General features: G+C 32.5%; 2 protein-coding genes across 3 annotated transcripts; both read right to left on the bottom strand.

Annotated features, from left to right (window-relative positions):
- Positions 1–550: 550 nt before the first annotated feature.
- On the bottom strand, positions 551–1,737 carry LOC110999068 (THUMP domain-containing protein 1 homolog). Its single transcript, XM_022267955.2, has one exon. It carries the CDS (start codon positions 1,589–1,591, stop codon positions 716–718), a length of 876 nt encoding a protein of 291 aa, XP_022123647.2. The 5' UTR covers positions 1,592–1,737; the 3' UTR covers positions 551–715.
- Positions 1,738–3,186: 1,449 nt separating this feature from the next.
- LOC110999065 (pancreatic triacylglycerol lipase) lies at positions 3,187–15,855 on the bottom strand. Of its 2 annotated transcripts, none has more exons than XM_045629777.1 (11): positions 15,570–15,855; positions 14,296–14,411; positions 10,691–10,838; positions 10,293–10,454; positions 8,626–8,721; positions 6,862–7,009; positions 6,154–6,377; positions 4,910–5,075; positions 4,624–4,762; positions 3,667–3,858; positions 3,187–3,408 (listed from the first exon to the last, which is right to left on the bottom strand). In XM_045629777.1, exons 1-11 carry the CDS (start codon positions 15,621–15,623, stop codon positions 3,324–3,326), a joined length of 1,530 nt encoding a protein of 509 aa, XP_045485733.1. In that variant the 5' UTR covers positions 15,624–15,855; the 3' UTR covers positions 3,187–3,323. The 2 variants fall into 2 exon arrangements, with proteins under 2 accessions (XP_045485733.1, XP_022123646.2); XM_022267954.2 differs by lacking the exon at positions 15,570–15,855 and adding an exon at positions 15,192–15,553 and having other exon boundaries at positions 14,296–14,413.
- Between the last annotated feature and the right edge of the window lie 6,718 nt (positions 15,856–22,573).

Genomic DNA, 22,573 nt, shown 5'->3' on the forward strand with positions numbered 1-22,573 from the left:
TAGATACTTTACATTAGATGTATAGGTATATGTATTCCAGAAATTCGCTTTTCGATATCCTAGCATTAGCGATAGCATTTCGAACTTATGAAATTTTATTTCTATGTATTTTACCATCTTCATCATTGTTTAATCTGTAGATGGTAAAATATACATTTTACCATCTACAGATTAAACAATTACTTTACCAATTAAAAAAAGATATGTGGCAAACTTGAATACATTAATGTATTAAATCGGAACTTTGTGCACTCGTAAATATATACATTAAATATGCTTGAAGTAGTATACTAGCGACATCTGTTGAATGAGATAGAAACTCCAAACTACAAGATAGAACCAGGTTGAATCCAATTACCAACTTGGCTGCTTACATAACAAGTTATAACTTGAGCTTAAAGCCAGATGGGGCTACATTGTTTGCCTCGGTTGCATAACTACAATCTAAGAGTTACATAATGTAAATTATGTCACTCTTTATACAACATGAATATTACCTCATAACAAATGCATACATTGCATTAGTCAATGTTGAAATAAAACTATGATAACACATAAAACAATAAGTTTATTATAATAACATCTTAGTGAAAGATTTAAAAGTCTGAAATAGCAAAAATTTGGTGCAAGAATTGGTATAGGGGGCACAAGTTGCCTTAGCCTAAAACATGAAAAAATTAGTATAACAGTATATAACATACTGGAAAGTATGTGGTTAGTTAATAACAGCCTCTTCAGTACTCTTTTTTTCATCGGAATCATTTGCTGGTTTTAACTTCTTTGGTTGAGGACCATCACAATCATTGTTGGATTCCTCTTTATAGAGTTCATTCAGATTGTACTTCTTATAAGAGAAGTAGTTGTCAACAATACTAAGAAGGCAAATTCCTTTTATAATTTCAACAATTATAGAAAGACCTGGGTTCTTTAGGTCTGCCTTATTACCACTGTTCTTAAGAACAATTAATTCAGCAAGTTCCTTGATGATTAAATCTCTCGATACACTACTATTAAACCTCTTGTTAAATATAACAGCAAATGTTGATGGCTTCTTCAAGAAGAATTTATCAAAAAGTTTACCAGCACATTCCATTATATCAGGTAAATTGGCTTTACAAGTAGCCATGATGGGCAAGAATCGTAAAACATGGCGCGTCTTTTGCACTTTTGTGGTACATACGTCCTTGATAATAGCTGTAGTTAATTCTTCAGGGCATGGTAGATTAGTCTTTATAAAAATGCAATTTGATGCTCCAGTCTCAACCACTTGAAATCGTTTGTGCTTAAGAGATTTTTGTGAATAACTCTTCATAGAATCAACTTCCTGTTTGAGCAAGTCTCCTATATCAGTCTCACTCTCAGAATCACTGTCCGTTCGATCTTCTCGATCGGCTAATGCTACAGGTGGTGGGCCTTCAACTTCAGGATATAATTTCCCTGCATATTCGTTGAGCAGGTTGTACATTTCTTTGACACAATCCTTCTCCCTGAAGTTACATGTGCAAAAGAAACCTCTAAAGCCGGGTTCTAAGAAATACTTGTTTCTTCGTTTACGAAAGTAAAACTTTTTCTTCTTACGCGTGTCACCCATTCTAAAGCACTGGAATACACGCCCTTTCTGAATGTATTAATGGAAGAATAAAATGTGATATAACAATAATTATTACGTGAATCGAATTATGAAATCACATAACAACTAAGCAGTAAGTTCAATAGCGTTTCATTACTCAATCCTCATTATATTATGCTGTCAGCTGTCGTCTATCGCTGTCGGCTGTCATTGTGGTAGTGATAACTGACAGCTATTTAAACATGTGTTTGTGTGCTTTGGTATTTAGCAAATAAAATCTTAGTAAGACTGTCTGAATACCGCGTAGTGTATATAGGCCCTTAGGTCACTTTCAATTAAATAATTATAAATAATAATTGGCAATTTTCAAATTTAATAGAATAACAATAACGACATCGTCGTTGGCACGTCAATATATTATTTACAAGCTGTAATTCTATAAGTAGTGTGTTTGGCAGAATTAAAAGTGAACATGGTTTTTGGGTAAATCCTTTTATAATAAAGTAGAGGAAAAATAGGGGATTTTCAATGGGAGATTATTTCCCATTATACGTCATAATAGCAAAGCAAAATTTAATCAAGTGGGATATTATTTCACACTATCCGGCACGTTTCTCAACTTTTGACACATTTTTACTTCAAATTTAAAACATATTAGTTACCCAAATGTGAATGATAAAAGCTATAAAATGAAACAACAGCATTTGGAGACAATGTTTTAATTTAATTTTATACAATAATATTTGCTGCATAGCATCATTGAGGTGGAACAGTGTGGAAGGTTTTAAAACAATTCTTAGCATACAGTGCAACTTCACATTCGGAACATTAATTTTTGTCCTCCGTTCCTTTTGTTTTGTAAAGCAAAATCGACATCTTTTCTCAGTATTCGTTTCTTCTGGCAAGTAGACCAAGAACCAATAAGACAAGATAGACCAAACATTATTCATTGTATATAGAGAAATTTCTGTATTTTGTGCAATGGAATAGACAATGGGAAATTATTTCTCACTAAATTGACCCTAAAAAATCTAACATACTATATGAATGTTACCAGGACAAAAACCTTAAAAATTTTTCAGAGAACAAGTCTCGTTTAATGGAATGTTGTGCTTATGCAGTTACCAGATTTTTTATCTCAAAAAACTTTTAAAAACTCTCAACAGAAACGGTTTTATCTCTAAATTTTTATCGATCGTTTAAATTTAATCGATTTTTACTTTTTCATACGAGGACAGTTAGTGATTTCGTACAAAGTGTTGCCCTTAATAAAATTAATAAAAACAGTAAGAATATTTTTTTTTTTTTTGAAAAAAAATAGAAAATTATTTGCAACTTCGTACCAAGTGGGAAATAATTTCCCAATATTTGATTCGCTTTCATTGGGATAATATCGGCCGTAGAACATAAGTCATAATAATAGTTATTAGATTCATTTAATTTTTAAGCCCTTTACCTGATTTAACAAAATTGTGCTTATTCAGAAAAAAAATAATCAATACATGAATAAGGGCTTGCGTCGCGCCATTTTTTTTTAAATGTTAAACTTACAATACAATGATTCCAGCCTAGAAATCTCCAGCATATCTTGCAGGAAATTAAAAGGAAACAAAAAATATTTCTTTATAATATATTAAAATCAAACAATGTGTTCTTACAGTTCAATCCTTATTGCTAATTTGAATACTATTAATACTAATATAGAATACTTTTGGAAATTCTCATCTTTTTAACAGAAGATCTTTTTAGAAGCTTACGGATGTGAACAATATTTGGTTTTCATTATCGTTGGAAGGTTAGCCACCACTGGTTTCTTGAGCTTCGGACAGACAGTTATACTGAAAGTTAATAATTTAAATAAATTATTATTTATTTAATAAAATATCACACATTCAAATATGAATCCCTAGGGTTATTTCATTGAAAAAAAATATATATTTATTCCAAGTATATCTTAACTATTCTCGACTATATATAGACTGCTTGACACTGACTCTGACATTGTCACTAATTTTTTTATAAGGTCTGGTCATCACCCTTTACTAGCAAATATTAATTCGCACACTAACCAAGGTTATATAAAGTAATATACTTACTCAGTATTATATTCTAACGAAGATACTTTAATATATTCAATGTAAAGACTGGAGGATTTAAGTAAACGCCACGTCATGGGGTTTAGGAGACTGGCTTCATACTTCCACTCCACCTTAACTGTGAGAGGTGGAAGACCTGTGTCCTTAAAAGCTATCAGTTTCGTATGGACATCACCAGGTCTGTAGTATTTCCTAAAAAATAAGCGTTAGAGTTAATTAGTGCATTAAACGTGTTTTTATAAGAAACGATTCGTACTGTGAAAAATTTAATTCACATACGTACGTGCGTGCACGCAAATATACGTGCACGATCGATCTCGTTATTATTATTTATTACTAAAATTGTCATGTGGACATGGTGTAATGGTTTCAGCTCGTAATTTAGTTAAACAAAACAAGAATTGGCGTTCAAAAGAGTGGCGAAGACTTTACATTAACAGTTATTCTCGTCCCTTCTACACCCTTAATTTGAGAACTGACAGTAAATGTAAAATTTAATATGTATTTCTTTATTGACGTTCATTAGTGTACACTGTGTTACCTAAATGATTGAATGATTTTGAATTTTATGGCCATTACATGGAGTTACTCTGTAAGAACATTTGTAATATAAAACATAAAGAGTAAATTCGGTAGGTACTCCATATGTAATACTTTAGGTAACATTTTTTTATTATTATAAAAATATATATTTTTTTATACCTAATCGATTTTTTTGTGGAGATTATATGTTATCTCTATATTAACTCATATTTATAATTAAAAATTATCTGTTGTTTCAAATGGTAAATTTCAGTTTTGTTTAGTTTTGTCTATAAATATACTCACTTTTTTTCTGTTTCATCTGTATATTGTTTATCCATGTAATCTGTATTGTTTTAGTGTTTTGTTTTATAATATATATAATCTATATGATTACTTATAATTAAACAAATTAAAAAAGAACACGTTACTTACTGTTCATCATTCAAAAATCGATGATCACTTTTGTTGTTATTCCTATCTATTAGGGTTATCAATATTTTTCCAACATCAGGCCCGTGAATTTTGCTCTCCGTTGAATTTGATACCTTTAACGCCACTTCATAGTGGACTCCTGAGGGTAAAAATTATTTAACATTAAAATATACTCTGTGCGAGATCTGTGGTAGTGCTTAATTACCTTTTAAATGTTGATAATACTCTTATGTCATTATATATTTGACTATATATAAATCTATGAAAATGACACAATAGTACTTACTGCAAAACGGCTTAGTACTCCCGGTCAACGCGTATAAGGCGACGTTGGCATTTGTATCAACCAGTCCGCCAACTTGAAGTCGCTTGTACATGTTATGGGAATGGAATCCCATGGGAATACATAAGTGTTTATTATCACAGCTGGTGCAGTTACCGTCGAGGAACGCCTGTAAAATATTGGCGTTACAATTCTAAGATCTTTGTATATGGGGGCACGGTAATTTTCAGTTACCGAGCATATTGCAGCAGATAAAGACATAAAATTTGTTATATTCATATGGTGACTATATGTTGTTAGGTAAGCTAATTAAGGTTGAGCGCGTTGACCGAATCAAGAAATTTCGTAACGAAACTAAAACCCTAACACACTATGACGTAATATAAGTGCGGCCAATGCGCGTTAGAGTGAGACAGACTATATAGGCGTGTTAGTCTGGTAGTAGTAAATTGAATAAATATCAAAGAAAAATACTGCATAAATAAAAAATCAATAGATATTTATAATTGCATGATTTGATAAAAATGTCATGCAAAAGCCATATAATATAATTTATGTATCGCCAACAATTTAAAATGTTTTCATCTTTGTATTAATTGTGTTAGTAAATGAGAACGCACCCATTACATCTTTTCATTTCCTCAAACTGTCAATGTCAATTGTGTTAAGTTGATACCTTTCTATATATATCTGTGCAATTATTTAATCAATTACCATCTAAAATTCGCAATATTGGTGCGTTTGACAAATTCAAAAAGGCTTTGAAAATACATGTTAGAATGAACACGATAGACTTAAATTGGGACGGCTAATGGCGACATGTATCTCGCTCGTATGTACATATTTAGTTTCCATGTAAATAAAATATTTTATTTGTAATGTGAAATAAAGTTCTTTAAACATTTATATGTTGTAATACTGTGTCTATTCTTGATGAAATCTGTTTATAGTATTAGTTATTATTTATTTTTCTGTTATTACGAAAACCAGATAAAAAGATTAAATTACCTTAGGGATAACAGCGTAATTTTATTTTTAGTTCTTATAAGAAAAAAAGTTTGCGACCTCCATGTTGGATTAAGATAAAATTTAAATGCAAAAGTTTAAAATTTTGATCTGTTCGATCATTAAAACCGGTGTGAGCCAGGTTGGTTTCTATCTTTAAATAAAATTAATAATTTAGTACGAAAGGATCAGTTATTAAAAATAGAATTCTTTTTTTGCTATTTTGTCAGAAAAATGTATACCTCATATGACTTGCACTGTATGGACATGAAGGGGCAACTGGGCGCGATGCTTTCAAAGAAGAAATCGTAGCTCCTCTCGTGGTTGCAGGCAACATATTTCACCACTGACTGGTACATGTCCCCTCCCCCTTGATTCGCTGAACCCTCGTTTTTACAACCAGGTTGAGTGGAACCTCCGTTGGGGAAGAAATCAACGTGGCCTATTGGCTCGGATATGCCGAATCCTGTATGTATAAGTAGGTATAGGTTGATCAATCACGAAATTTCAAATTGCATGTTTAAGCAGGCTTCATACTCCATCATCAGAGGAACTAAGTAATAACACATCAAACGTGTGTTTAAAGTTAATTTTTTTTACTTCCGTACGTCCAATTTCAAGCAGGTCTTGGACTCTAAATCGCCCTTAATCCTAGGGTGGGATTTAGAAACGTGAATAAACTAGAACTAAATAAACTAGAACTGTAACTTCAGAAACTCTCAATGTCCAGCTTGGATTTATTATACGCCAAGTGATACGAAACTGGCGCCACCAAACGAATAACCATGTAAAATGTAAATAATTCTTAATCTAAGTGTGAGATTTAAAAACGTGAATTAACTAGAACTAAACGAACTCGAACTATCTAAGGTATATCAATTTAGTTCTGACTGAGATTTCTAAATTAATCACGGAAAGCAGACAAAAATATATAGGAAATAGAAAAATACCTGAGAAATACAGAGGCATAGCGTTACTGTGAATTATATCAACATATTCCGCATCAGATCTGTCGAGACGGACCAAGGTTACGGTGTTGCTGAAGTAAGGCGCCGCTGGGTCGAGACCAGTTATTCGTCCGAGTTTCAGATTGTATTTCTGGAAAATTACAAAATCTATTAAACACTGCCGCTACACAATTATATTGGTAATGCTTAATTGAAATGGACTGTCTTGTATCTCTAGAACCAATTACGATGACGCCACGAAGCATTTCGGAGTCCATATATTCACTTTGACCTCCAGCCGTCCACGGGACTTGTCCTGTCGAAATTTCCAGAAAGAAAACCTTGAAAACAAAAAACGTTCTGTTTTCTTTTGAGACACCGCCGCCATACACAACATTAATCCTTTAAGCCGTGTCTGCAGCACTAGTCCCGCGTGAAACTCGTAAATAACGCGATAACTTATGTTTTTTCATTTTAAAAATAGAGTGACGCACAAAAAAAACGATTTTAAAATAACAAATACACGTATAATAACGTAATAATAGCTGTAAAACATGAATGTTGAATTTGGAATTCCTAACCAAAGAGGCAATATTTCAGGTCAAAGAGTCCAGTACGACAAAACGCAAATTTCATATGTGATCACCTAAAATACACCTCGTCAGTCGTTAGACAATAGGATCCTTGAGGCAGTTCATAAACTCTTAATTATAGGGACATCTTTCTCAAGATGAATTGCTTACAAAAGATATACTTTTTTCATACCCACGTCAATTGTATTCAAATAAAAACGTGTTTTCTGTTAAATATTTTATTTTGATGTTAATCATTGCGTTAAAATCAAAACAAATGATGACGTTCTTGATTCCAAAATCAATGTTTATTATTATTTAACCTGAGAACCCGGATATTAATTATTTTAGTAATTAAATTTATCTCTAGAGATAACGTTATACGTTATTTTACAATTTATATTAAACAAATAGTACACAAGAACAGAGTGTCTCCCTTTAATAGAGACTTATAGTAATGATAATGGACGCTTTTTTACGTAAAATAACCTTTTTGGGCAAAATTAGATAAGTGTTAAATTACGTAATAATCTTATGTGAGGCTAGATCGTAATGTTAAATTGATATTAAATAAAAATTAATAGTAAGTATATCATATAAGATAATTTGCATTAAAAAAAATTGAACGAAATCATAATTTTAATTATTATTTTTTTAATTAACTTCTTATTTATTTTAATTTTAATTCAATCATTTCCAATTAACAATTGTAAGTCTTGTGCAAGTGGCGATACTCGGTACGGAGGTAAACAACTATTAAAATAAATAAATCAGTGGCGTCACAAGCTTTTTAGACATGGGTCTCAGATTTCTCTATATTTTTGGTGATGATATTTTGTCAATCTAATAGATAAGTAGGTGATCAGACTAGTACCTGACAAACACCGTCGACTTTTTGAATCTAAGGCAACTCCTCACGATGTTTTTCCTTTACCGAGAAAAAGGTTCAAAAGATACTTAAAAGAGTGATTTCACTATATCTTAAATTACTCTTTATAAATCGAATCGCTTCATTTACATATTTTTCTATATATTTATATATTTCTGTTTACGTTGTTGGATACGTACGGTAAAGGAAAATATCGAGGTGATACCGGAATCCTGTACACCGAAGTCTTATTATGGGAAATAAATGAAAGACAGTTTAGAAATCAGAGGCCCAAACCAAAAATAAATTAGGTTTTTTTAATCCTACCTTTTGCAGAGAATGTCCGCAGTAACCAGCCAAGTGTGATCCCAAAGAATGTCCGATGAAGTGGAAATTGTTTAAATTTGACAAACCTAGTTCTTTCTGTAATGAAAAAAATAATACTATAATATAAACTCCCTCTTACGACCTCTTTCTGCCATGATAATCATACATATATATAAACTAGCTGACCTGGCAAACGTCGTTTTGCCTTGTATATCATTTATAATAAAAAATAAGGATTGATCGTAGAGAGTTGACAATTTAGGGTTGTATGTATTTATTTTATGTTGTTGATACAGTTGATAAAGAATAAAAATTTATCTAAAGATTAAAAAAAAAAGAAATATTTAGGGGTGCACTACCCTTAACATTTAGGGGGACGAAAAATAGATATTGTCCGATTCTCATACATATCCCTATATGCACACAAAATTTCATTAGTCATCAATTTCATCGTTCAAGCCGTTTCGGAGGAGTTTAACCACAAACACCGCGACACGAGAATTTTATATATAAGAAGTACATATATTATTATATATCTATATAATATATAAAATATGTAGAGCTCAACTCTGCTAAGGGTCAAGGGAAGAGCGTACACATCGTCCTGCCCATTTCCTTCCAGTTAATAATAAAACAAAACTTGGTGTAATAAAAAGTCACGGAGATTTTATTGTTCTTCTTCAGATTAGAGAATTGGCAGTAAGTATACATTTATAAGCATTATCTTTTTTACTACATATCTCCTATACTATCTTATTATATATTATTATTATATAGTAACTTATTATATAGTATTTTCGAAGGGAATAAGTAAATCCAATGGATTTTTAAGATCACATAAAAACGCACACACAAATCCACATTACAAATTACACACACTTCAAATTATTTCTTGGTAAATTTCGAATTCGGGTTCCGGATAGCGGGAGATATTCGTTGTCAAAATCCAATACTGTTTTGACTTATGGATGTCATACTTCATAGTTTGCTCTAACTTCTTGTTGTTTCCGACTTTATAGCGCGAAAATTTTTGTGTGAACAGAAGTCTGCACCAATATCGAAATTCCATGGACAAAAAGTTTTTTTTTCAAGATTTGTGACTTGGTCAAATCGGCATTAGGAATGCAGATTACTATGGCGGATAATTAACTTGACACGCAGATGAATTATTATTTAATATGAATTTGTAACAAAAACTAAATATTTGTAATTAAATTCGATGTTGGGACAAAAAATGTCTAGTTCGCTATATAATTAATGATGAAAATATATTAAGTATTTTTTCTATGAATTTAATAATATATTTAACTTTATTTGAAATTTTATATCATGCAATTTATACTATTTCTTTGTATATAATATTTCACTTTAGCATGGGGACAATACATGCAGCTTTTTTGTCGCTCTTTACGTAGGTTTAATTATTTTATTTAAAATGTTAACCGACTTGGAAAAAGCAACTATGGGTATAACAGTTTGACCTTTAAATCTAGCGTATTCCAGCTTAGGGGACAGTGCTAATTTCTTTAGGTACGGTAGTTCTTAAGATATCCAGAAGTTTAAGGAGTACCTAAGTTAATAAGGTATTTTACTTTTAATTAGAAAAGGGATATTTGACAAACATTCGTAAACAGTTTAGTGTATTATGAATGGAAAATATCACTTACGTAGTAAGTATAAATAAGGTGTGACGTCATAACCCCAACAAGCCTTATATTGGCTACGGCCTGTCCATAAGGAGGCTGTGAACCACGACGCCAATCCACTATTGTAACTGTGGCTGCATCATTTCCCTCCAAATTTAATAAGGCATCAGCTATATTTTGAATCTGGAATGCGAATTCAATTGAATATTAATTGTCAAATGTTCACCGCAATATTTTGACAACTGACATTTAGGAACATGATGAACAATTAGATTTTTTTCGAACTTATCGCCTTTGTTCTATTTTTAAAAAACCTTTTTAGTATCATAACATTAACAGGAATAGTTTTCTAAAAACAGAAACAAATAATGCCTCATAATTCTGTTCCTATTGCGAGTGATGTATTAAATATAGGTTACCCAAATCTTATGTCCGCCATCAAGAAAACCATGCGTAATGAAATAAAACGGTCCCCGTGGGTCTATGTTGGCATTGCGCACTTTCTCCTCTTCATGCGCCTGAAATAGGACTGGTATCTTTCTATTTCGTCTCGTGAACACGGCATATCTGTAATATTTCAATTATCAGCCATAGACTAGCAATTTTAGACACAAAGATATTTAACATATGTCTTCAATGTATTGAATTTGTTAGAAGACACACCCTGAAAAGCGCTGACCAAGTAATTCCCACGGCTCTGAATCCTCAAGCACTAAGGCCCGAGTTGAATAACCCTAGGATCTAGCTATAGATTCTCAGAGACTAAAGCCAATGAATTTTAATATTAATGTAAGATCAATAATCAAAACATTTTTGACATATAGACTTACGACCATGAGGGTAGTTTGATAAGTCCGTGATTTTTTTAATACAAGAATAATTTCTTGGGCAAATAGGGATTTTTTTTCAACAGTATTTACCTCGATACATTTAGTCTGCCGTTTGTCTAAAATGTCCTTCAAATAACAGGATTTCTCAATGACCTCAAAATAAGGGGTTGTTACAGTGATAACCCCTCATTCGACCCAAATCCAAAACGAGAGACCGTGGTGTATGAGGGAGAAGTTTACAGCACAGTTTATGAATATTTCCCAAGCCAAACGTGTGCACTGGTGCATTTAGTCTGCCGTTTGTCTTGATGGAACGCTTTTTCTTCACTAAATGTTTGCCTCTGAAGCCTCGTGAATAATCTTCGCCGGTGATCGTTTCGCCAAAATTTTCGACATTGTGCAATTTGACAGTTGTCTATTATTAGGAATAGTCTTGTATTGTAACTTTTGGAGCGGGAAATTAAAATGTCACTGGCTTATCAAACGTACCGGCTGAAGATTCTCGACACATTATCAATACTCGTTTAGTTCAAAGGTTGATAAGCATCGGGCAAAGTACATTTAAATTATCAATACGTCACAATGCAATTACGGTATGTAAATATTTGTTTTGTCTTAATGATAGACGGGTGTCACGGACGAGCCCCCGGACTTATCACTAATATGGGGTATATAGAAAAATTGTCGATGATTTCTAGGTCATATTAGAACTTTGAATTATTTATCGAGCGTTGGTTATGGTATAACATACTGCATTAATCGGATTCCAGTGAAACAATAATTGGACTTAGGACATTTAAAATTATGCCACTGTACGATCTCTAGCCGGTAGTAGTAAAATCTTAAATTGGAAGTGTTAAATTTTTTGTAATATTTATTTTTTATAATTGTCACAGGAAAAGATGTAAAATATACTGTGCATATAAAAATATAGCATAACATATGAGATGTAACAAATAAATAAAAATATAATACAATGTAAAAATAATTTCAGGCTGGTAATGAATATCTTCAAGGCAACCTAAATAATGGAAAACAGATCAAAATGATACTATAAAATTTCATTTATGTAAACTCAAACGTAATTCTTAGTCGACAATATTTATGGAATTTAAAAAATCACGTGTTGTTAAAACTTGATTTAACCAACTTTTTATAATTTCTTGTTGTATACAGTATAAGTATAAAACAAATGTATACAGTATAATTATTTGTGTACTTAGTGAGATACAAAGTCCGTGGCTTGTTCGAAAACAACTTTATCTCAAATACGCAGACACACCCACCAATTAAAATAACGATTTGTTGCGTCGGGAAAGACTTGTCGGTCATCAATAAATCTTTCAACTATAAAAAAATGGCCTATATGACAATAATCTTCGTAGATAATATGACTGTTTCCGTTCCTAGTTCATCATCTACTGTCTGATATATTTAGCTGAAATATGACAAGGATCACAAAATACTAGTGACTTGTGTAATGACTTGTTGACACTAATATGCCATACGTAGTTATGTGTAACCATAGAACTATGGAATACGGTTTCATAATGACAAGATTAGTGAGCCACTGGAGACGTTACAAAACGATATCTCTATATTAGGTCGGTTGAGTGTCGCAGTCAGCAAGGAAAAATCTGGAGAGGACTGTTTCCACCGGTTTCCGATCAGCGTCTCTCTCATGACAGTGTACAGTTGAGGACGATGACAATGATTTAGTTTGATCGGTTCATCTGATCTTTTGCATTTTGTTATCACGATCAGTATCCCGAAATTTCTATAACCTCTACATTGTATGGCCGTAATATGAGTTGGTACGTTTTCGGCATATGGCAGACGAGTCCGTATGCGGAGTTGGGTCAAGATCGATTGATGAAAGGAAATGTTAAAAGTGACACAGGACCTGGCTGGCTTTTAACTTTTCTTCTTTAAACTTTTCTACATTAGTGGGACATCATGAAGCGACTTCCATGGTATAAACCGTGTGTGAAACTGTGTATTTTTTTGAATGATGACCTTCCGTCCGTCCCTTAGATATTTACTTTATGTGTTTGCCTATACTGTAAGTATTTTTGTATACTAAAGATGGAATAACCTAACACTTTGCCATCTTTTAGTTTTTTCGCCACAGAGAGTACACCAAGAACTCACATCACTTGTCAATTAGTGACAGATTGCAAATATGGTTAAAATATCGCGGTATCACATTCCAAATATTAATTTCACTGTTACAAGTTCATTAAGTACGTACAGTGGGCGTATATGGACTACCTAAACTATAAAACATTCGATATTCGTATATTGTAACTTAATCTGAACAATAAAGACAGCTGGTTTTATCTTTAGCGTACAAGCAAGTATTAAAAAGGATTTGAAGAACTCGACTTAGTTTAGCAAATAATTTAGTTTTTTTTTAATATTAAGCGTTGTCTTTTGTCAAAGTTTAAATTTCAGTCTTCTTTTTATTTTTGTCTATTAATGTACTTATGTTCTCTATTTCATACGTCATATAGTCTACGTGATTTATTTTGTAATATGGATATCTGTATAATGTAAGATTACTAATAAATAAATTAAAGTTTTTCACTTTCATAATCCATTTACTTCTAAAAAAATTACATCTAATAAATACAACGTTATAAATACATGTTATTAAATATTCAATTAAAACCTCGAAGACCGAAGTCTCGGGGGCAATCCCATTTGTCAACAACGATTTGTTATTACTCAGTATATATCGAATGAACCCTATAAGTAAACAAGTTCACTTCTTTTGTGTAATTTAAACTTTGTCTTATGTCTGTCTCCTACAGCTAACATAAATTATACATAATTACATACAAATAGATTGAGAATATAGCCAAAGATGGAATACATGACATTTATTACTCAATATGTCATATGGAACATGGTGTAGTGGTTGCAGCTCCTTACAAACATTGTGTAAAAAAAAACTTGGCGATTAAAAAGAGTGGCGGAGAGTTTATTGCCAGTTCTTCTCTTCCGTTCTACGCCCTTGATTTGAGAACTGGCAGTAAATGTAAAATTAAATTCATTTAATATTTCCTTTTTTTTGACGTTCATAAGTGTACATTGTTACCTATATGAATAAATAAATTTTGATTTTTGATTTTGATTTTTATATCTTTGCCTTACATTGAAATTATTAATAAGTTCAGTAAATAAAAACGTACCTTACGCCCAGAGTTTCTGGTGATACCGGAAAGTAGTTGTCAGGCCGATGTTCTGTCCAGGGGTAGGCTTTTGAAAAGCACCCATATGGCTGATAGCACCGCTCAATTTCCGCATCCTCTAGAAGATATAATAATTGTAGAAGATAAAATAACATAAGCGGAGTCTAGTTATTTAGGTTCTATAGATAATGCAGTTAAATTATTTATAAAAAACGTCGTAACACCTATAAAAGAGTTAAAGGCAAATGGGTCAAGAAGACCCTTACTTGAAATGGCCCAGTGGGAAGAAGAGCACGCCGCGCCTTCTTCAGAAATTTGGGAAAATGGATTAAAAGAGCTGGGCAGAAATGGAATATTGTCGTGAGAAGTGGAAGAATTCTGAGAAGGCTTTCACTCTATCGGAGGACTAGTGCAAAATATGACAATAATATTTTGACATGGACTTAGTGTAGTTTAGTGAAGTGTAGTACTATAATAAAGGCTATGTATGTATTTTTTTTAGACAAATATGAAAATTTTGACACAAAACCGTATAAAAATGTGCCTTAAGAAACGATACAAAAAAGCTATAAGAATTTTCGTTTTCGATTTGAGTTTTATTTTAACACATTACTAAAACAAATAAGATATTAGAAATAATTAAGAATATTCGCCTTTATAGCTAAGCATTCATAATTATACTACCAAATTTAATATAATTACGCAAGCAAAAAACCGCTCTTACTCACTTTAATGATAACATAAATATATAAATTGCCTTTATTTTCTAAGGCAAAGGCATCATCGAAAACACTATAAACCATTTCTTTGCTCACTAAAACACTACAATTATAAACTACACACACTATTTAAATTCCAATTAATCTCTAAATTTCACCACAAATCAAGCAACTCACCATAAAAACCAGTCGGGAAATGGGTAACTCCAGACGAGTTCTGCTTTTCCATCAGCACCATAATAGTTTGGAGCATTAAAGTCGCACTGGTCCGATTCATTTTTAATCGCACTCTCGCGCACGTATTCAGTGTTTGAAATGTTATGAGCGATTGTCAGTGTAATGAGATGTTTCGAAGAATTCTTGTTTATATATGGAAATATAGTTACCTGAGTCGCGCTTAATCCATACTATTTAATTCATATGTTAGCTAACGTACATGGTTATGGTACATATCGATATATCTTATAGAAATGTTTATGAAATTATTTGTATGCTTATGGATGGTGTTTAAGTTCATCTAGGTTCACCGATCAAAATAAAAGAAACAAAACTTACTGCATTGACAAGGTTTTTATGGATACATTGTATAAAACTCCGATGACGGTACATTTGACGCAATTTTTTTTGACCACCCGCAAATTTTACAATTTCATAACATAATTAATATTTTTCTGATAAATTGAATATTCCGTAGATAAAACCTTGAGAACTCTATCCTATATAAATTTATATTGTGGGCAGGAAATCATATTGATACTGTTATCTACGTTCGCGAGCGATTTCTCATTGGATTATAATTTATGGGATTAAAACCCAAGCCAGGAATTATATCGTATTTAATAGGCTATTTGGCCATATGAATAATCTCTGTTAAGATGGTTTCAAAAAGTAATATAATAAAAAAATGTTGACTGTCAAGTCGTTTAAGAGGCTAAAATGCATAGCATGCCGGAAATTTTTTTTTAACTTATACTTCTTTTGACGCGTTAGGGAAAATGATGAGAGTAGGTAAATTTTTACAACGCGCGCGCACGCCGCGCCGTCACTAAAATCCGACACTCTGAAATTAGCTATAGTCAACGTTTTAGTTTTTTGTGATGTTTAAATAAACTTTATTTAACTACATAATGTCTTATAAAAAAACTTTTAATGTATTAAATACTTTTTTCAATTGTTGTCTTGTTACGCCAAAAAAGTATATCTTCTAACGCGTGTACATAATTACACACCTTTTTTTTCCCGTCTAGTCTTTCCTTGGAGTATAATTTCCTCGGGGACTGTTTTCCAAATTTGAACTTTAAGACACGTAAAAGGCTTGACTTTAGTTAACCTTCTGACCTACGTTATGCGTTTCGGCGGGAACTTAAAACTATTAGCTTAATTTAAATTTTCAAGGCTTTTTTATATAATGCGACAACTTACAAAGAGTAAATTATAGGCTCCACATTTCACGCTTATCCTAGGAATTACCAGAGGAGTTAGTTATACAAATCTTACCTATAGTCTCAATCCAACCTAGCCTAAGACAGATAAAGGTTGAAAACGCCACAGAATTATATGTACTGTCCAAAGTTCTGTGGTTACCTAATAGATCCGCATTGGTTCGCAGACGTTCCGGGATATGCCGATAAGAGAGGTTACACTATCAATGAACGGCTATTTACCGATTGACGCACACAGTCTGTTTATTGTAATTAATTAACATTGATTTATGCGCGCGATTCATATATGGATCATCTAGACAATTTTGTCTAGATATAATTTAGAAACACAAGGATTTTTCCTTATTATTTTTAAGTTAACTTTACAAATACAGAGCAGTGTTGGCCTAGTGGCTTCAGCGTGCGACTCTCATACCTGAGGTCGTAGATTCGATCCCCGGCTGTGCACCAATGGACTTTCTATATGCGCATTTAACGGTGCGGTGAAGGAAAAGATCGTGAGGAAACCGACATGTCTTAGACCCAAAAAGTCGACGACGTGTGTCAGGCACTGGAGGCTGAACACCTACTTGCCTATTAGATTTAAAAATGAAACAGATTCAGAAATCTGAGGCCAAGACCTAAAGAGGTTGTAGCGCTACTGATAAAAATTTACAAATACATAATATATACAAAAGATTTGGTAAAAAAATACCAAAGAAAAATATTAATGGAATAGAGTACTGGACAACCTCATTATAGATTTATATGTCTAGTTAAAAATAACAAAACCTCACTCTGTAATGAAACTTAATCAAAGCTTTACTTGGACTTTGTACCCGACAAATATGATCACTAATTGGCAACATTGTGTCAATAGTTCATCGAGAAATTATAGTAAACAAGTTAAGATATAACAATTGAATATATGAAAGTATTTTTTAATAGAACAGGGGGCAAACGGTTAGGAGGCTCACCTGATGTTAAGTGATACCGCCGCCCATGGACACTCCCAATGCAAGAGGGCTCTGCAGTGCCCATAGTAAATAAAAATCTTTTCAATTTTTTTTTGTACAAAAAACCAACAATAAAAATATCTAGTTAAATAATGATTATTTAAATATTAAAAAAACTAAAATGTTGACTATAGCCTAACTTCAGGGTGTCGGTTTATACCTTTTTTTTCAATACGGAGGGAAGACGTAAGTATATTTACGGTTAGAATAACTTTATTTCTCATAGGAATAATAAAAAAAAAAAAAATTCGCTTACTGAGAAAAAAACATTACAAGAGACTAAATAATTATTACTAGAACGCACAGAAGGTACCTATACAAAAATTCAAAAACAAATACAATAACAAAAATGCAGGTAGACACAACAGACTCGAAACAAAAACATAGGTTTAGGATTGGACTTATTACTAGATGTGGCATTGATGGCATAGCCTGATATAACAGGTTTATATTAATTACTTTTTATATTTATACATTATATTATATGTATTATATTACGCTATACTATATTATATTATATATATATTTAATAAGACTATTTTATTTTAGTTTATTGTTCTATTTAGATATTTTAGGTAAATACATTTATATGATTTATATGGTTTCATAAAATATTTTATGTACCTATTGGGTTTTATTTGTTTTTGTCTAATAGAAGTAATTAATAATTAATATTTAAACTTTAGCGGTGCAAATCTAATCGAAATGGGGTGTATTGCTTTATTTATATCTACATATATTTAATCACTTATTTGTATGTATTAACTGTGTGTGCTTTTAGTAGCTTTTTGAACCGGGCATAACTTTGTTCTCCTTTTATAACCGATGGTAACTTATTATAAATTGAAACACCCTCAAACTCCAGATTTCTTTTTCCATAGTTAGTTCTAGGAGGGCGCGTCACCAAGTAACTAGCGCGTCTTAAGTTAATCTTTCGTGTCTGTTGTTTTGTTACAAATGTTATATTGGAATTAATTTCCTTATTTAATATTTTACGTATTAGAATACAAGTGTAGTATATGTACGTTTGTTTTATGTTCATTATTTTTGTTTCTTCGTATATCTTTTTAGTTGGTGTCCGTAATTTATAGTTAAATAAATTTTTTATTAATTTATTCTGAACTCTTTGAATTGAATCTAGATAAGACTTCACTGCAGTACCCCACACCTCAATGAGGTAGTCGATATGAGGCTTTACCAAAGAATTATAGATAAGATATCGCACCTTTCGAGGGAGACAATTTGTTATATTTCGTAGTGCACCTGTGAGTGGGATTAGTTTAAGTTTGATTTTTTCTAAGTGTGGCTTCCAGGTTAGGTTACTGTCCAAAGTTAGTCCGAGATATTTTTCTTTGGTTTTTCGTTCAAGTAGTTTTTCGTCTATTTTTAGTTCGAAATTATTATTTATTTTTTTATTTTTTGCTGCAAAGATAACATAATTCGTTTTTGTAATATTAATAGTTAAAAGATTTGACTGAAACCACTCATGTAAGCGATTGAGATCATTTTGAGCGTCGGCTACTAGAACTTCGACCGAGTTTCCAAAGTAAAAGAGACTTGTATCGTCTGCATAAAGGGAGATGTCTCCTTTGAGACCCAACTCAAAGATACTGTTAATATAAGTAAGGAACAGGAGGGGGCCTAATATTGATCCTTGGGGAACGCCATAATTCAGGGCACAGGGATTGCTTTCATATTCACCTATTTTTACTATTTGTGTACGGTTCTCCATATATGATTTAAAAATTTCAAGTGCTTTGCCTGTAACACCGGTGAGTTCAAGTTTTTGTAATAATTTTTCATGACTGATGGTGTCAAACGCTTTTTTTAGATCGATAAATATACCTAAGGCAAGTTGTTTTTGATCAATTTTATTTTTAATCTTGGTTACGAGGTCAATTGTAGCAGCGAGGGTATTTGATTGGGCTCTAAATCCATATTGTTTTTGGTAAAAGAAATCTTTTGAATTAAGGAATGACTCTAAGCGCTTATAAAGAATCTTCTCAAAGACCTTAGAAAGCACTGGGAGAACTGATATAGGGCGGTAATTGCACGGGTCAAATTTACTTCCGGCCTTATGAATTGGTACAATTTTTGCAACTTTTAACTCGTTGGGAAAAGTACCTCGTGCCAAATGATAGTTAATGCAGACTGTTAGTTCTGTGGCAATTATGTCTTTTACGCATTTAATTGATTTTGTACTAATACCATCAATGCCAGATGCAGTATTACAGTCAAAATTTTTAATTATGGTAATAACTTCCTTCGTAGTTACTGGTTTTAGAAATCGCAATTCTGTTCTATCAGTTAGCCTACATTCTTCTAAAATTTGAATAACTTTTGATTTTTGAGAAATCATATTTGCTAGGGTTGAGCCAATGGTCGAAAAATATGAGTTAAAACTTTCACATATTTCTTTTTTGTCAGTAATAGTGCCAGCTTCCGTTTCAAGTCTGTCCGGTCCAGTTCTGCTATGCAGTTTATTTTTAGATAATTCATTTATGAGTTGCCACATTTTTCTTGGTTTACTAGAGTTTTCTTCAAACCTTTTACAATAATATTCACTTTTCGATTTTCTTATATTGTGTGATACTCTAGCTTTTATATGTTCATATTCGGCTTTTAAATTCGTGTCCATCGCATTTGTTTTATATTTTTGCCATAATATATTCTTTCTATTTATCTCTTCTAATAGATCTTTTTTAATCCAGTCTTGCCGCGGCGGATTCAAAAATTTAACTTTTGTAATTCTGCACTTATTTAAACAGGATTGCAATTTCCTTGCCAGTTCATTATATTCTACGTTTTCATGATTTTTAGGATATTGATCCAGGAGTCGGTATAGTTTACTGAGGTCAACTGCGTTGTATTGCTGTTTAATGATAGTTGGTGGTTGGTATTGCTTTATCTCTAAAAGTATTTGTTTGTGGTCGGACATTGAAGATTCAGCCGTGACAATATGAAAATTATGTTCACTTAAATTACAAGAAACATGGTCTAACATTGTTTTGGTTGAGTTTGTTTCGCGGGTACAATGTTTTGGGCTTATTTTGTTAAGGATTTTGTAGTTATTCTCTTTTAGAGTGTTCTTATATTTGCGAGTCGCTGAGTCCGGATTGAGTAGGTCCAAGTTGTAATCGCCAAAGACTATTGTTCGTTTTAATTTGTGTAATTGTTGTGAGTATATCTCAAGGAAGTCATCTACATTCATTTTATTGGGCTTGTAAATGGCACCAATATTTAGAGAAAATTTTTTTACATATACCCAGAGATAATGAGTGTCATCCACGCATTTTTCTTCAACGAGGTGATGTTTTAAGTTGTTGTGCACAAATATTGACACTCCACCTCCCCTTTTATTTTGTCTGTAGTTATAGTAATGGGTATATGAGGGTATCTGGAGCATTCTTGCCTCATCTTCACTCTTAATCCAGGTTTCCGTTAGTATAATAATATGTATGGTTACTTTCAGAGAAGCGATAATACACCTAAGCTCATCGAATTTTCCAGGTTTGACAATACTCCGAGAGTTGGCATAAAAAAATTTCAGGGATTTTTTTGTAAAAATAACATCTGTGTAATTGTTAGTTATCTGGTAAGTTATATTCTCTTGACTCGACGTCAGTTTTTTGAAGTTTCCTTTATTGTAGTTTCCTGACATGAAACTATTTTAGGTATGCCCTTGATATATTTGATAATAAGACCACTTTCTCCATTTGAAGTACGTTGCTGCAGCTCTTCTTTTAAATTCTGAAGGTAGTTCCGTTGATAGGGAGTTTGATCCGAAAATATTTTGATGTGTTCTTTGTCAATTTTATTTCTATTACGTAGTATGTCTTTTGCTATGTCTTCAGATGGGAAACACACTTTTATTGCACGATTTTTCTTCGATTTATACTTCCCGAGACGAAATATTTTAGTAGGTTGTGGGTAACTATTATGTATTAGTTCAGTAATTCGCAGTATTTCTGCCTTATCGTGATCTTGTCGGCTGGTTGCAGTATCATTTCGGGATTCAGGAATTCCAGCAACTATAATATTTTTGGCTCGGCGTTTTCGTTCTTCGATTTCGGTGAAGATTTCATCATGTGTAGTTGTTTGGATAGAAGATAAAGGAGGCATATTTTTTAAGTTATTAACATCGGCTTCAAGAAGCTCCATTTTCTTTTCTGTATTTTCGGCAGTAACAGATAATTTTGAGAGTTGGTCTTTTAATTTTTTATTTTCCAAGATAATATTTTGCATTGTGCTGCTAATATTACTAACCTCAGCCTTTATCGCATCAACGTTTACCGAGAGCTTATTTATGCTTTCGGTTTGTTCGTTTTTTGAGGATTTTAATAAGTCAAGCATTACAGACATCTGCTTTTTTATTTCAGCAATGTCAGACTTTGTCGTTTCGTTATCATCGGGTAATTTTCGTTTATTACGAAGAGTGATATGTGGTGTTTCTTTATGGGTCTCAGACAAATTCGGATAGGATCCGCTACGTCCCGCACACATGCCACTTCCAGGTGGTGAGCGTAGTAAGCTCATTGTAGATCTTTGTACACAAATTACTCACGTGGGAGTTGCGTGTGCGCCGCCGTCAGGTGCGTACGGTGCGGTTGATCTTCCGTCCTTCTTCCTCAGGGGGGCGAACAGCTGCTACCGGTTTAAGGTCGCAAACAGTAACGATGTATGTCACTCGCGCCCGATTTTGCAAGAAGTTGTCGTAATTAGTCGCCGTAAGGTTTGTAATTGGTTAGAGAAGCTTTTAAATTTATTTAAATGAGTAGAAAACACGTCTGCTCTGTGCGCTCGCAGCTATCAAAAAAAACATAACATAACATAACATAACATAACATCAAACGTTCATTTTTAAAAAGCCAGCAACACACTCCCTCCTCATGTCAACAAAAGTAAGATACTTTTAAGAATAATAGTACATATAAATATATTATTTTTTTGTAGGAATCTTAGATACTGCATTTCGTAATCAAGCCAATGTGTAATATTATAGCAAAAATTAAAAAAAGTACTGTTGACGTATTCACCAAATGAGAAAATCAAAGAGTGCTTACGTAATATTGAAAAAAAATTGCAAAACCAAAGTCAAATCTTTACTAAATTTATTACCAAA

The sequence above is a fragment of the Pieris rapae genome, chromosome 10, assembly GCF_905147795.1.
Source record: "Pieris rapae chromosome 10, ilPieRapa1.1, whole genome shotgun sequence".
Lineage (NCBI taxonomy): Eukaryota > Metazoa > Arthropoda > Insecta > Lepidoptera > Pieridae > Pieris > Pieris rapae.